The sequence below is a fragment of the Clavelina lepadiformis genome, chromosome 8 (assembly GCF_947623445.1).
Source record: "Clavelina lepadiformis chromosome 8, kaClaLepa1.1, whole genome shotgun sequence".
Taxonomy (NCBI): Eukaryota; Metazoa; Chordata; class Ascidiacea; order Aplousobranchia; family Clavelinidae; genus Clavelina; species Clavelina lepadiformis.
Genome location: NC_135247.1, coordinates 15,840,047 through 15,856,310, shown reverse-complemented (window position 1 = coordinate 15,856,310; position 16,264 = coordinate 15,840,047). Strand labels below are relative to the sequence as shown.

At 34.1% G+C, this 16,264-nt stretch overlaps 3 protein-coding genes and 1 long non-coding RNA gene across 6 annotated transcripts; 2 read left to right on the top strand and 2 right to left on the bottom strand.

The window, feature by feature from the left end:
* Positions 1-21: 21 nt before the first annotated feature.
* LOC143469019 (X-ray repair cross-complementing protein 5-like) lies at positions 22-4,594 on the bottom strand. Of its 2 annotated transcripts, XM_076966543.1 has the most exons (14): positions 4,299-4,594; positions 3,979-4,127; positions 3,165-3,277; positions 2,848-3,013; positions 2,627-2,740; positions 2,352-2,467; positions 2,169-2,284; positions 1,905-2,091; positions 1,663-1,834; positions 1,521-1,587; positions 909-1,046; positions 632-825; positions 320-477; positions 22-250 (listed from the first exon to the last, which is right to left on the bottom strand). In XM_076966543.1, exons 2-14 carry the CDS (start codon positions 4,094-4,096, stop codon positions 98-100), a joined length of 1,812 nt encoding a protein of 603 aa, XP_076822658.1. In that variant the 5' UTR covers positions 4,097-4,127; positions 4,299-4,594; the 3' UTR covers positions 22-97. The 2 variants fall into 2 exon arrangements, with proteins under 2 accessions (XP_076822658.1, XP_076822657.1); XM_076966542.1 differs by having other exon boundaries at positions 3,979-4,594.
* A 318-nt stretch (positions 4,595-4,912) lies between these two features.
* On the top strand, positions 4,913-8,057 carry LOC143468712 (MICOS complex subunit MIC13-like). The gene is made up of 3 exons (XM_076966063.1): positions 4,913-5,072; positions 5,879-6,029; positions 7,357-8,057. The coding sequence occupies exons 1-3, from the start codon at positions 5,050-5,052 to the stop codon at positions 7,501-7,503; spliced, it is 321 nt and encodes a 106-aa protein (XP_076822178.1). The 5' UTR covers positions 4,913-5,049; the 3' UTR covers positions 7,504-8,057.
* A 44-nt stretch (positions 8,058-8,101) lies between these two features.
* LOC143468711 (tetraspanin-15-like) lies at positions 8,102-14,500 on the top strand. The gene is made up of 7 exons (XM_076966062.1): positions 8,102-8,244; positions 8,503-8,688; positions 8,932-9,006; positions 10,989-11,084; positions 12,117-12,281; positions 12,538-12,654; positions 13,049-14,500. Exons 1-7 carry the CDS (start codon positions 8,143-8,145, stop codon positions 13,202-13,204), a joined length of 897 nt encoding a protein of 298 aa, XP_076822177.1. The 5' UTR covers positions 8,102-8,142; the 3' UTR covers positions 13,205-14,500.
* LOC143468713 (uncharacterized) lies at positions 14,390-16,098 on the bottom strand. Of its 2 annotated transcripts, XR_013119020.1 has the most exons (3): positions 15,303-16,098; positions 15,052-15,189; positions 14,390-14,932 (listed from the first exon to the last, which is right to left on the bottom strand). It is a non-coding gene; the product is annotated as an uncharacterized LOC143468713 (long non-coding RNA). The 2 variants fall into 2 exon arrangements; XR_013119019.1 differs by having other exon boundaries at positions 14,390-15,189.
* Positions 16,099-16,264: the final 166 nt, after the last annotated feature.

Here is a 16,264-nt window from a genome sequence, read left to right as displayed (position 1 = left end):
AGCCCTATTTTTAAAGATCACTCATTTTCGATCGTTTTTTATTGATACAAAGAGTCGGGGAAAAAAGAAATGAAGTCCATAGCACATTGCTTGTAAACTACCGCACTTGTGTAAAGTGATCCTCTATAGCTTGGATGATGTCGGCTTTTTTTCCAGTACCCTTTATATTGTATTTCCGACATATTTCCTTAAGTCCTTGTACAGTCAGCTTTCCCAGCTTCCCTTGGCTGACATACTCTTTGACGTCAACCTAAACACAAACATGTAAATAACGATTTCATCCATTTACATTATACTGATGTGTTATTAGAATTTTTACCATGTCTTCTTTGGGTTTCTTGCCACCTTTAGATGCAGTGCTACTAGACTTATGCTTAGTTGCTTTCTTTAGTGGATCATAGCCAGGTGGGAAAACAGCTTGCTTGAAAGCCTGAATATACGCACCAGCTTTCTTATCAATTATTTCGGTGTCGGGCTCTGAATGTTACAGAAAAAAATTATAGGATTAATACAATGGTGTTTATTGTTGCATACTATTTAAATGTCAAAACTGTTTAGATTTCTATAGTAATGCCGCTGCCATACTATCCATTGCTATTATGAATGCGTCAGGCTCGATGACAAATTTTACTTGTGTGATCATCTATTTTGTCTGGTTGCTCTTTTTCCAAAGCCATTGCTTCCAAGTTCTTGTAGTGAGTTTGAATCGCTGGGTTGTCAAAACTCTCAGGATTGTAAGTAAATTTCAGTTTTCGCACAAGGTTTTCAGCAGCTTCAATTTGCTCGTTGGTGGGCTTGGGCTGTTCAGGTTCGAAATCTACCTCCCTTAGAAGAAGTAAAGCCGTTACTCTTTAGCGTGAAAGTTGCTTTTTCACTAAACTTCAGACTAACTTGATTACAAAACGAACCTGATATCATCTGCAAATGGTAAAAAAATAACATAAAATCCTGGTGGTGTTATTTGTTCTGATGTTTCTGGATTGATTTCTTCGTCTTGTGCTAGCAACGCCACACACCTTGGAGGACTATTGGGTCTTGCTGTGTAACTACCAACGCAAAGACACATTCATGCAATTTACAGAGAAAATTATGGTTACTGTGATCAGAGGTGGGTAGTTGGTACCGGTACTTGGTAAAAAATCTACCGACGGTTCCGGTATTCGGTCCTATTTAAAAAAAGTAGTTCGCTGCTGCAAATGCAATGTTTGCTGCAATTACGTCCCCGGTACAGGTTACTCCAGGTCAATACATATGTGATGTTAATCACTTGCAATTTTACTTGACATTTCTAGATTAAGGAAGATCAACATATGCTAAAATTAGTATGAAGGATTAATTAAGATGTTTTTTTGAAAACATTCTAGTCAAAATTTTGAAATTATCACATGAAAAGTACCGGGACCGACTGAAAGTTCTTGAAAAAGTAACTCAGTACAGAGAATCGGTACTGCCCACATATGACTGTGATATAAAATACGTGCATTCTTTACACAAGTGCTGTGATAAATATATGACAGTACCTGCATATTGCTACTACATCTTTTGCTAAGCATTTGACTAAAAGAGCGTGGAATAATGTCGTACTCCCTTTAAAAAAAGTTTAGATTTTATTATACAGCCATTCTTGTTTTATCTGATTTAGAATCGGTGGCTGGATTATACCTTTCACTCTTTCTTCATTCGGGTAAATAAACTGGGAGTTTCGAACATGATACCAAGCTTTAACAGCAGCAGAACGTGGTTTGAAACCAAGAACGTGAAGCCCATGCTTTCCAATTTTTCGCATATTCTGTATCTCTTCCTTTTCAAATACAATTTCTTTGCCTGCCCAGGTCTGTATGAGAAGCATTACACTTTCAAAAAAAGGCGGAATATTAAAAATCGAGTGTTTCGATTTCTACCACCTGCATTAACTTGATATCACTGGGCAATAGTATCTCTCCGGTGTTAGTGTCGATAAAATTGGTACTCCGCTTTGCTTCCTGGTTACTTGAGGAATCTATCGAAATTGCTGCTGTTTTTGTTGTCCGCCGAGCTACCGTATACACTCCAACCGATATCTCAATATCATCACCAATGAACAGGGGTATTCTAAACATGGACTGTGTTGACTGCAAAGCATTTGTGTAAGATATATATTGTGCAAGTTGCTTAAAGTTGCCAATCACCTGCTTGAAGTCCTCTGTTTTGTACATTTTTTTAGAAGGAAGCTATATAGATTCTGAATGCAATCAATTGGATTCTCATTGAATGGGTCTTCACTATCAGGGTCCGAAATAATGTCCTGAAAATTTCATAACCATATGTTACCATGTTTTTTTGCACTGCGTTTATAAATAGCACATAATTACCTTGTAAAAGGGTTCATATTTGAAGTTTTTATTAAACGACATAACTTGGATGTCCACGTCGTGGTCATGCAAATCTTGTGCTTTGGTTTTGGCCCTTTTTTTTGCATTGTTGTCTCCTGAAATGATAGAAACAAAAAAATCTGTGACTAATTGCCCAAAATATGGCAACGGTTATCATTACTTAAACTAATGAACAAACATATCAATATATCTTAACCTACTAATTATAATTCATAACCAACGTATCTTCAATATTTCACAGACGGGAACATTACCAAAATGAGGATTATCATTCCATGTAAACACGATCAAAGATTTTGCTGCAAGTTTGTATGAGGTTGCACTTAACATATTAAGACTCTCCCAAAAAACTTCACTCATTTGCTTGTCTAAAAATGCAAATAGCTTGAGAGCCAAATACTGAAACGTACAAATTACGTAAATATGTGCAGCTAATCTTATATTCTCATTATAACCAATTTTACATGGAACTTACTCGATTCATTTCCAAATTGTGTGTCGAAGTCAGCAGCATTTATCTTTTGCATGTCTCGTAAATCTGTTATGCTCTTCACGGATGGTATATCCAGTTTTTGCCACACATAAATGTTGGAAAAGTCGCTGGAACTGTTGTTTTTTTTCGTACCAAAGAAGATAATTCCCTGCAAATTCAAAGTTATTACTTTTTACCAAGTAACAGGTACAGTTTCATAATCAAATGAATGTGTGGTGGCATAAAATACACCAAAAACGGTCAAATATTATTCTGCCTTCATATCCAGTTGTTACAAATAAATTATTCGACCAACACACATGCAAGTCTTTGTCACTGGTTATTATCTTATTCAAATACATATCATGTATAGCTTCAATAATTCTGTTAAATGGTGTATCTTCAGAATTTTCTCCGTCAAGTTCAAACATTTCTAAAAAAATGAAGTAAAAATTATTTTATGCTAAGCGCCATAATGGAAAGTGTGGCACATACATGCTGGTTTTTTATAAGGTTTGGCTTCAGCGACTGCTAAAAATTTTCAAGAGACAATAAGTATGTTATCTTAAGTATGTAAATTAAATATGGATGGTTGAAAAAATTTAGGAAACAGTTTCAGTCTCTCAAAACACTGCATGAATGCATAAAACCCATCCACATCCACTCAACTTTATCATGCACATGCTGGCTTACAATGACAAGGCAAGATTTTCTGTTTCAACACCAATGTATAATAAATAAACAATAAATTGTAGCAGCAATAAATACACTATATACCCATCATTTAACCTTTGCACACACAACTTCTTGTCAAAATCAGCAACATTTTTCACTCAGCGCTAAATGTTTACAGCCAGACTGAAAAGTACAGCTATTTTTGACAAGAAATCATGCATGAAAAGCCACAAGTTTTGGTATGCACTGAAACCTCAATTATATGTTTATTTATTATAAATTGGCGTTCAAACAACCAGCTCTTCTTTGTTTATTTACTATAAATTGACATAAAGATAAAAAAGTTCGGCGTGCACATTGACGAATGTCGTGTGTGCAGCTGCCACACTTTTCACTATTTTGATTTACAGCTAAGAGAGCTACAAGTTCCATATCAATAAATATTAAGTAAATGGGTACCTCTGCAGCAGTCAATGGCAAATATCACACTGTCCCGCCCACCAAATTGTCCAATGGCAAGGGTTTCTTCCTCTTCGCTGCCATCGCCTTCATCATCAGCATAAAACCTCTCGGTCATTTTATTAAAGAATGTAGCAACTCACAAAAAGCTAACGTAACGAATAAATATTTTCACCAGAAGAAATGAAAACGTGTGATTAAGAATTATTATCTAATACAAGCACAACAAAGATTATCTGCTCCTGGAGTAAAACGTAATTGTTAAAAGTAATTAACTAATTATGATGTATTCAGGCATTGCTAAAGAAAATTTGTCATACCATATTCATCTGCAGATCATCACCGTTGTGCGATTTCTGCTTAAGTCTGTATAACGTGTACAACTGTGTATTAGCATTATTTATTTGACGTCACTGTTTAACTGACAAAAACAGACTGAAAAACACAAATTCACTTCAAATGAAAACAACTGCACTGAACATTGCTAACCCATAAATATTTTGCCATTAAACTAAAAAAAAAAGTAAAATTTATTTTAATAGTTATTCGTTTGAAAAACTGTTCCAGTTTGCCACGTTTTGCCGTTCTAACTTCTAACGAACGTTTCACTACTCAAGCTTAAGCTACCAGAGGTTTTACAGCTAAAAGGAGTTTAGTACTGTATTTGGTTTATATTTTAGGGAAATACCCCAAGTAAGAAGTTTATTTCGATTAGGATTACATCATCAACTTTTAAACAGTGCTTTAAATAAAGATATTTAAGATACGTTATTTAAAAATAAAACATATGCAGTTAGTATTGGAGTTTATTTATTGCTTTTAAATCTTTAAAGTATTTAGTTTTGTTTGGAAACTTAGAAATTAGGACACTTTCTGATTAAATAACCCTACCCCACCTTGTGGAAAAGAGTCTTATTATTTGTAAATGGAGTTTAGATCACAATAGAAAAGACGTCCAGGTTTTGAGGACTCCTTGCTGCGAAAAAGTCAAACTTAATTAACCGTCGTTGCGTAATTGTTTACCACAGAGCTGCGTTCAAGTGCCTCCACAAGTTGTTTGTGAAAGAGAAAATGGCTTTAGCGAAAATAGTGAAGTAAGTCATTTTAATCAAACTGTTTACAACTTGCAGTGTTGTATGTTAGGTTAGATGGGTCTAGTATACAAGAGCACAACCAGACGACGTCACAATTTGAGTAGCTGGGGTCTAGCATAGAAAGGTATCCTGTGGTTGTGCACTTACATACTAAACTTGGCTTGGCTTACAAGTTACAAGCTTGTTTATACTTCTTTATACACGAAAAGCTATTTGCGTTTTGAGTTTTTTCTCTTTGTTTGTTGACTGTGGTTATATTTCTGCATCATTGTAGCCAATAGGTTAAGTACTGAGTTAACTTTAAAACCATAGTGGAAAGTGTGGCACCTGCACGCAGGGCCGACTTGCCATAGTAGCAAGTGTGGAAATTGCACGCATGAGATTCATCAATGTGCAACCAAAATTTTTTATCTTTACGCCATTTTAGAATAGAAAAAAGTTGCTCGTTTTAACGCCAATCTATAATAAATAAGCAAAGAATTGAGGCTTCAGTGCATAATTGGTGCAGGCATTTGATGCTTGAGGCCGACTTGAATGTACGGCAGTTTTAAATAAGAAAATGTGCCTACAAAGATGCAAATTTTGACGTGATGGCGTTCACCGAAGCCTCAATTCTTTGTAGATTTATTATAAATTCGCGTTGAAATAAACAGTTTTTCTTTGTTTGTATATTATAAACTGGCGTGAAGATAAAGTAGTTCTGCATGCACACTCACTTGCTTTAATCCTTCAGATAAAATAAAATTAAACTATTCAACTGTTTAATGCTTTAATTAATTTGCATTACCTTTGATATAACTTTACAGGTTTGGTGCGAAGCTGGGCTTGTTTGGTGGCGCTATTTACCTTACGACTGCCAATGGGGTTTGGGGAAATAACAGTGAACAAAGCATCAAAAGTCTTCAGAAATTTGGTGAAAATGTGGATGCTCATTTGGGTGGAAGTTATTTAACACAGGTATTGTCATGCGCAATTTATACAGTCTTACCTCAGAACTTGAAATTAATATGTTTTTGAAAGTTGTTTACGATTGACAAATTTTGAGCTCCACAGGAAAAAGGTTATATATATAATAAATGCAAATTTCATTTATAAGAAATGGAATAAAGTGAATTAACCTGTTTCCAAATTTCCAGTAATAAAAGCTTGAAATTTCAAAAACCCATAATTTTGAAAATTTCCCAAAAAAAGTTGTTCATAGTTTGAGTTGAAAAGCATTTTAGCTTTAGGGTTCTCTGTATATTAATTTTTACATGTTTGGAACTTGTAGAACCTTTCAAACAAACGTGAAAGAAGTTTTCTAGCATACTAGTACTTGTAAATACTGGGGATCGGACAAACTAGTTCTGGCTCTTCGAATCCGAGCAATTAAAATTGGTACTCGGCTGAGTTGGAAGTGATAAGATATGATGTCACTTAGTACTGAAAATATACAATACAATAAATATATGCATTATATCAATGAAGATTAACCAGACAGTAAATGCCTGTATAAAGAGAGAGACAGTTCTAATACAATGCAGATAAACAACTCTAGACATTGGAGCGACTTTTTGCTAGCTACTGTGCTTTGTTCCATTTGAGCTTTATGATGACTTTAAAAAGGCAAACATGTGCCTTGTGGAAATGTGATTTGGCATAGGACCATGTGCTTTTCCCCAACCGAGAAATATTTTGATAACGCATGATTGACGAATGAAGTTAAAATAGTAGTTTGCAAAAGTTAAATATGTGAATAGTTTGTCAAGTTTATGTCTACAAGTCATTGTAAAAAACAATGACTATATATACTTTCTGAAATAGTTATATAGTTCTCTAAGAACTTACTTGTAATCTATTTACTGTCCACATATGACTGCTTTTTTTAGACATCATATTATATTATCAATTCATTTCTTTCTGCGTCACATATTTGGAACACCCCATATTTGTAGTGATGAAAAAGTACTGACTATGAAAAGTGTTGTGGCTTGGCAGCTTATTCTTTGAGCATACAGTTGGATTTTAAGTTGGCTCTGGTTGCAGATATGCCAATATCTGCACTACATTGATTGTATTATGCAATTTTCCATCGAATCCAAGTAATGGAAATATGCCTATAGGTCTACTTGGCTAACTACTTGAATTCAACATGTCTTATTTGTAGTAGATAATTTTAAACTTAATAGTACATAGTTTGGCAGTTTCTGTAGGTTAGGCTGTAGAATAAAGCATCGTTTGAAAACAGAAAACATTACTTTATTTTCCTGGATATACTTCAAAGTATTTCTTTGTGTATATTTAGGTAAAAGTACCAAGTGTTGAACTCAACTTGTCTGAAAAGTGGAATTATGGAGTTTCAAAATCACTTGATTTTATGGCCGATGTGCCTGAAAAAGTTACTACAGGATGCAAAAATGGAATTAACTATGTTGCAGATCAATGGAAATAGTCACTCTAGAACACATGTCTTCTTTTAAGTGTTAACGTTTACCAGTAAAGTAAATTTATCACAGCCTTATCATTGCAACTGGTATTAGTCCAACCGGTTATATGCAAATACCATATGTAACAAACAATGTTGTTTAACTTCCATATAAAACAAACTTTTCTATATGATAGTACCGTATATGTATGCCTTCTACAGCTGTTTCAGATTGCTGATACCTAAGCAAAAGCAATTTTTGATCAATGCATTAACCTATGACGAACTTATATGTTTTTCATTTACGTGTTAATTTGTCAATATACTTATCTATCTCTAAAATTTTCTCAAATCAATTTATTTTATTTCCTCTGGATGTTTTTTTTTTGGTTTGTATTTGTGTTGACTTTACAGTAATTGCGTAAGATCTTTAGTTTTTAAGGACGGTGCATTGCTTATATTGAACAAGATTTTGGAAGTAATGAAACATTTTAAGGACATAATTGCACAAAATCCCTGTCGTTGGACAATGATGAATTCTATAAGTTACAGTCTGCGTACATTTTATTTTCTATCTTTAGCAGTGCATCCAGCTGTTAAGAATTTAAAGAAAGATTTATGGCATTGGTATAAGCATAAAAGTATTATTTTGTTTTAAATCTAATAATGTCAAATGCAAAAGATCCATTTTGCTGCTGCAGTTGTTCGCAGGAAACCTTGTACGATGTACTCAAATACCTGCTCATTACATACAACTTTTTCTTTTTGGTGAGTTTATAAAGCAAGCACAATAATTATGGCTTATGTGCGTACGCTGTATGAAGATTATTATGAATCTATAGAAAGGGGTTATATTTGAACCAGTTAAGCAAACAAACTGTGTATTGTGTGTTTTAATATTCAACTAGTGACAACCTATAGTGAAATCTCTTGTGTAGTAAAAACCTTCATATAACCTTTTGGTGCCATATGTACAGTCTATGTTTTCTGTCATTAATTCAAGTGCTTTTTTTTCAATTTTCCCAGTTGCTTGGATTTAGTCTTATTGGATTGGGTGTGTACTCTGAAATAATGAGATCAGAATTGACGGAGGCGGACCATGTCTTTGTGACCCCATCCGTGTTTCTTTTCATCTTGGGAGCGGTGGTTTCTATATTTGCTTGCATTGGTTTTGTCGCTTCACTTAGAGATAACTTCTGCCTACTTCGAACTGTAAGTTCAAGGCCCCGACTTCCAGTATAGAAGCAACCCATTATTAAATAATTTATTCTGATTAATTATTGACGGTTATGTACCATACCTCAGTTAATGTTAGCCATTTTGTGTGTCCTCACTTGCAGTGTAGTTTTGCATGTATTATATAGTCAATATATATATAGTAATAGTATTGTACATTTTAATTTTATGATCATCAACCTTTTTTGTTTATTAATACCACTTATTTTTATCTTTTAGTTCAACATCTGCATTGTTGTTTGCATTTTAATTGAAGTGGGGGCAGGCATTGCTGCTCTCATCTTCAAGGACCCTGTAAGTATGCTCACCTGTATGAAATCATCATAATGCTACAAAATGTGTGGCTCTATAATTCAGCTTAGAAAAGGTAATTTGGTCTGATCAAGCATGCTGGAATGATTTTGATTGCAATAGAAGAGAGTGGATCTTCGGAATTTTAGTTGGTGTTTAAGTTGACATTTTGTTTTTGCTAACATTTCAATGCCCTCAATTTGCTCAACTTTTTGATTTATATATCTATGTAAACTGCGTGATTTAAACAAAGTTCAATACGAAAGTTGCTAATGTAGTAACAGTTTGTTTATTTACCAAAACGGTCAAAATTCGGTCACAACTGCATTAGCTACTGGGTCAGTAGTTTCCAAATAAGTTTTAATGTATTTTTTTTGTACATTTTGAAAACTTTGAGGTGACTATAGCAAAGAAAAATATTAACAATACCAGTAACAAACAGGAAAAGTGTTGGAAGGGAAATGATTTATTAAAATCTTACATGAATCTTTTTGCAGTTTTTGTTCTTTGCTTTTTTGTCGTTCAGTAATGAGTGCATTGTGAGTGTGTGTGAGTGCATTGTGACAGAAAGCAATGGTGGAAATTGGTTTAACTGAAACCTACCACTAATTTGTATGTTGCCATAAAAGAACGTGAATTTTAAAGAAAAGTTTTGCTCTTGGTAACCTTTGTGTCATTTCAGAATTGCAGGCCTGGGTTTTACACAACGTATCGATAATTAATTAATAATTTAACAACACCAAGAAATAGAAAAGTACTCAGAGCGCTTACCTTTTCTAAGGCAGAAAAATACTCCTATGTTGTATTTGTCATAATGCAACATTTTTGTCACGCCAAACCATTACTGCATCCCATGACTCAAAAGTTTTACACTGTTTGCCTCGTAGCATACATTTGACCCAATAATAAAAGAAAGTGTGATGCAAACCAAGTTTCCATAATTCACAATATACCATAATCAAAGTTTAACCATAAATATTTTTCCAAACATACTTTCCCACTTTTAACTTCACTTTATCTCATTTCTGCACCGTTTATAATTAAGTATAGTTTATAATCGCGATGATACAATATTTTGGGCTAAGACTTGTTTGTTGCTGTAAGTTTAATGAATGGGAGAAGTATGGATATATATGTATTTCATATTTTTACTTCTTGCAGTTGTTAATATGAAACCGAAAAAAACAAGTTGACTGTTTAATATTTTCTTATTTTACAAAAGTTTTAGTCGTCGTGTTTGACCAAACCTGTTTAAATTTATCACAACTGTATCATACAACAAGCCAACAGCGCTTTATTTTGCAAGTCTGCACATGCTTTTTTGTTGCATTTTAGAGTTATTCCTTTTTTTCCGATAGAGCAGGTTAAGCAGATATCCGATAGTTCTTCCTTGTGCCTAGTGGTCAAGCCGTCCCCTGAAAATTTAAGAAAATCTGATGGCAGATTGTTGAGTAATGTTGCTAACAGACAAACTAAATTATGGGCATAGGATATGTATATAGCTATTTAAAAGCTTGCTGATTTTGTGTTAGTGCTTCTGTTTCTTTAGTTTTTAGATTGTTTTTTTTTCCGTTAAATTAAGCGTTAAATACAGTAATTTCATTTGCTGCTGTGTGTTGATACTTTTGTTTTACTTTAATTTTTTTGTGTAGTATTCGTTCTTATATTTGCTTTGGGAAATTTAAGACATCTCAGTTTTCTCTGATATAATCTGTGTTCATTTGGTTTATGTCTTAGTTTACGATATTTGTTAGATGTCCATTGACAACTTCTGGAAGCATGTTGTATTTGAATCATTACCTTGGTTTCATAGCAGGCCTTTACTAAATTGTCTAAAACTTTGAGCTAAGCTAATCAGAGTCTAGCCTTGCCTGAATAAATAGCTTAACTGTTTTTCTGTAGAATGTCACTTGCTCACACTACACATATTTACACATATTACATTTGTGCATGTTACAGTTTTTAACAGCAACTTTTATTTTCAGGCTAAAGAATTTGTGAACCGTTATATTTTGAAAGGATTGGTTACTTATTATGATGACCAGGATCTGAAAAACTTGGTGGATTTTATCCAAGAAGAGGTAATTAACGTTGCTTGTACTTTAGGACAAGTCAAATCTATGAACTTATACATGATCTAATATTGGCTGATACTAATAGTCGACGTTATGCATAATAGTGTTTTTATTTTAAGTATGTTTACAACCAGTTTAAATTCTGGTTGCGTTAACAAAAAAACCTGCTAAGTTCACGCATTAGAGACATATTTTTTGATCAATTTTCGCCTTTTTTATGGACAGCGCATGTTATTTTAGGTTTTCCATAGCCAGCATTGCATGTTTTATTTACAAATGCAAATGCAGTGCAGTCCAAATTAAAATAAGAAATAAATTGATAGTGACAAAAGCAGAATTTTTCATAAACAATAGCTAAATTGCCAGACAAATTCTTTGATAAGTGTCATTTCTTCAAAAGTATTTTTTTTTAATATCAACTACTTTTTGAGTTATGTTCATGCACAGCTTACTTTTGAAACGCCCTGTGAGCACTATCCTTATATTAAGTATTAATCAGACACCATTCAATAGGGAATTCAGCAGAGGTCTGTGCAAACGCACGTCTCTGGAAAGCACATGTGCTTATCTTAATTGGGTATGCTTGGGGCTGATGTGTATCACAATACAGTGGTGGGAAAAAGTCGCATTGCCAAATGTTGTTTTTCAGCATTATACTGTACTATGCTATTGAGTTCTTTATACCTGCACACAATGTTACATTACTCTCCTTATGACATCATACTGGAATATTTAGGGCACAACCGAGTAATAAGTGTAATCAGTTATACCTGAGTAGTTTTATTTTTGTTTCATCTTTGCTTGCAATGCAACAACAAAACGTTAAATAATTAAATGTACAGTATTATATCATTGACAAACAATATTGACTGCACTCTTAACAGTTTGGTTGGTAGTAATGATAAATTGCACATTTTGCCTTTACTATTGCAGTCTGTTCTTTTGAACTCTGAAGTATACAAGTTTCTAGATATATACTGTATTTTGTTAAGAGCGTAATTTAAAGTGTTGTTCATAGCTTTCGTATTTCTATTTTAGTTTCAGTGTTGTGGCGGGCGGTTATACAAAGACTGGGAAAAGAATCCTTACCACAACTGCACTGCACCTGGTCCTGCTGCCTGTGGTGTTCCATACTCATGCTGCAAACCTGATAATAGCACTGTCATCAATTCTATGTGTGGCTACAATACATTACAACTCACGGTAAAATTGTTGAACACCATGTTTTAATGTTAAGACTCTTTTGACGATTTGGTTGTTCGAATTTTTCATAAAAATTAATAAAAACTTTTCTTTGATACCATGACACAAAACGAAGTCATAGTTTCAAGCTATATAAAGAATACGTATGGCTTTGAAATGCTCTAATTAATTAATTATTATCATTCAGGATAGGGTGATGTGTAAAACACTATTTCTGTACTATTTTTTTAACCTTACTCTTTCAATCTGTTTTAAGACAGAAGAAGCAGTAGAGGTCATATATCTTATTGGTTGTATTGATGCTGTGCTTGATTTCTTGTGGGTTAATTTGGACCTACTTGCTGGGCTTTTGTTGGGAATATTTTTGCCACAGGTTAGTTTTAGAAGGTGAAATATTATTCTTTTCTAATCGAAATATTGTAATATTGGGTTGTTGTTGATGAAAAGATAAGATTTAGTGGTGATGTTGTGTTTTATTGGCTTATATACTTACTATTCACTCCATCTATTAATAATATTATCTCTATGATCAAAAAGCCCAAAAAACATGTGATATCTAAATGCACTGTGCTGTATTACTTGTCAGCTGTAGCTTATTTAGATAATTATGTTAAAAATGATCTTAGTTTGGCAAAAGTCTGTTAATCAGAGCAAGTTATAATATAGTATATATTATATATGCCAGTTACCAGATGTTTCTTGCTGAATTTCCAATTGAACATGTAACTTTGTTGATTTGCCAGTTAACCTTTATTTTCTGTAAACAGATGGCAGGAATATTCCTAGGAGTTTTTTACTTGCAAGTGCTGGAAAAAATTGTTTCGAATTTTCCAGCGGCGCCAGAAAACGAGAGTTTTATGCATGAGGAAGCTCGTCAATATGGTTTTCAGCAGCAAGAACCTTATACTGTGCAGAGCTTATGAAAGCCTTTGTTTTTAAACATTTGCACTGTGACCTTGATGGTGCTGGTATTTTATTTTTTTTTTCATCATAATTTATCACTTTTTTGGTGCTTTAGTTAACCTAAACAAAAGTTTCAATTTGCTGTCTACCACATTGTATTAATGCAGTACTTTTACATGTGCACTAAAATTTCCATAATGTTGTGTTATGTGTGTCGTATATTTTACAAAACCATTGTAAGACCTTGCTTTTTGATTAGGTTTTAACTCACAAAGTACTTGTACATAAAACAATAATTAAAACTACCAGAGGACAAAAGTGCAATGAACAAGCTTTTGTTGTATGTGTTGTCACTACCTATGAGTCTGTAATGAAATGATTGTTTATCGTTCCTTAGCCTGTAAGGGCGACCACTTCAATTACAATTTTGTCTGTTGAATTGTTGTCCTCGAAGTGAATGAGTCTCAGGTCGTTGTTTCGCTTTTCTTAATCTTAGAATAAATTGTACACCTCGACAACTTTATATTCTGGTTATATTGAAGCTTCATTGAACGAATAAATCAAAATAGAACATTGTTACAGCAACAGCACAAAGACATGTTGCGGCGTTGAACATACGACTGATAAGTGATGACTCGTAATGCACGCACAGTAACAGAGAAGCAATCGATTACGTCACAAAGTGTTATGCTTCGCTGATTCGATAGACGAGAATTCTATGTCGTACACAATTTTATATTACATTAATTGATATATTTATCACAAGTCTATTGTGACTTCATGTATACTATATTACTATCATTTTGAACATGTTGCACGCATCTAAAATGCAGTGTTTTATCCATGGTTGGTTGCTAACGTTTCTAAAAAGATTACTATTTTCTCTTCAAAAGAAAAGCAATTTCTCACTGCATTTATTTTTCAAAACTTTTACTTCGATTGTACTGTGAAATGGTCTCGGCGGCTGTGAAAATTAATTCTCTTTCAGTGATCGTCAAAGGGCACTTCCCTATTATGCAAACAAGCTATCAAACTTCACTAAATAGAAGAGCATAGGGTTTTGCTGAAACTCTGTCACTCCGACAATTGTGTTACTTGCAAAGCATAAGTTAACCCAAATGTGTCGACAACTGAATAACTTGCTTATATATCTTGTCGAGTTTTCATGCTATCCGTTTTGTATCGCTCTTGTGTTTATTGCAATGTGACGTGTTTTCCTGTGCTTGAGTGAAAAACCCATTCGCTCACTTATAATTCATTCAATATTATAATCGTTTACACACTATAATTCATTCTAATAAACTTAGTTTAATGGAGGATATTGTTTTGCTGTAGCAACTCCCTATTATGGGTCAACATGGAGACCGAAGAATTAATATAATCAAGTTAAATCAATGACAAAATTTGTGCTTATTGATGCCAAGGCAATCAGGCAGCTATATAAGTGATCATTAGTCAAAGTTCAACTTCAAACTTACCGTGTAAACGGTTGAGCCTGCATAAAGCAGTGAAACAAATAGGTAATATACACTGGGACAGGACCCCTTTTCCGCGCTACATAATCCCGAGAAGCATTGGCCCGATCTCGTTTGAACGGAATCCCCACAAAAACAAATTTTGAAAATTTAAAATCCCGTAAACTAAGCCGTTTGAAGTACTTAAAACAAATCTGCAACTGAGGCAGATACAGGTACACACTTTGTAGCTTGTACCATTGTAGTCTGGGAACGAAAAGAACTGATACAAGTCTACCAAAAAAAAGGTTCATGTTTAATTTATCCACATTCCACGCTTATAATCGTAATTTTCTACAGACACATACTTGAATAAGTTAAGAGATGCACCAAGAAAAAGACAAATTTTTTACCACTTTTCTGTACTTTTTTAACTTTTATTAGCAAAAACATCGCTTGATCGTTTGCTTCAAGATTTTGGTCGTCAGATCCCTTGCTCCAAGATCCAACCGGGCATCAGATATGTTCCTCTCTTCCTGGCACTTACATCACTGTCGATGTATGTATATTCAAAAAAACTGATCAAACCATCTGGCTGGACACGAGTGACGTACCTGACTAGCTCTTACTTTCGCTCACAACCGACCTGTGTAAAGATGCTTACCTCGAAAACAGGCCACCTGAACGGGAAACTGGTCCCATGGATGAAGTTCATTTTAGTGGGTTTTTTCTTCTTCCATCCAGACACACAGGTCGATTCCATTTTGACGGTGACACAACGCTTATGTCCTGCCAAACTATCAGCTAAAGTTTTGTTTTGTATTAAATGTGTTTAAATTGCGTGTTTTTTTGTTACGTTAAATTTGTTTTAATAATGCGTTTATAATTGAGGTTTGGTGGCCGTGCTGACGCTAATAACTTTTTTTGCATTTTCTGATTGGTCTGTAGCCTAATGCACGTTTTTGCCCTCGACGCCTTGCCACATTTTTCCCGTTCAATATGTGGAAATTATCGTCAATAACTACTAACATGTTTGCGACCACCTGCGTCAGCACAATTGTTTCGTTCCCCATATTGAAAACGAAAAATAAAAGGAAATGAATGAATAAAAAGCAGGCTGCTATTAAACAATAACACCCGCTTTTATGGGTACAACCCCGTCCCACTTAACGATTACGTTGTAATGAAATGGTTGTATGTCGTACCTTATCCTGTAAGGGCGACCAAATCACTACAACGTTTGTCGGTTGAAATGTTTATTATCCTCGATGATAAATGAGCCTCAAGGTCGTTGTTCTGCTTTTCTTAATCTTAGAATTAATTGTTCACCTCGACAACTGTATATTCTGATTATATTGAAGCTTCTTTGAACGATTACATTTAAATAAAACATTGACACAGCAGCTACAGCACAAGGCTGATGTAGCTGCCAAATATGTGTCAGCTATTAACTTAACACACGAATTGATTGAATGACTGCGACTGACTCACGTAATATAGGCATGCACAATTGTTATGTCACGTTTCATGAAAGCGGTTTCCGTAAACAACACAGTATAATATCTTCTTATCGTCACAACGTCACGAATCACGAGTTGTTTTTCGAAATGCTGAAATTTATTTTGG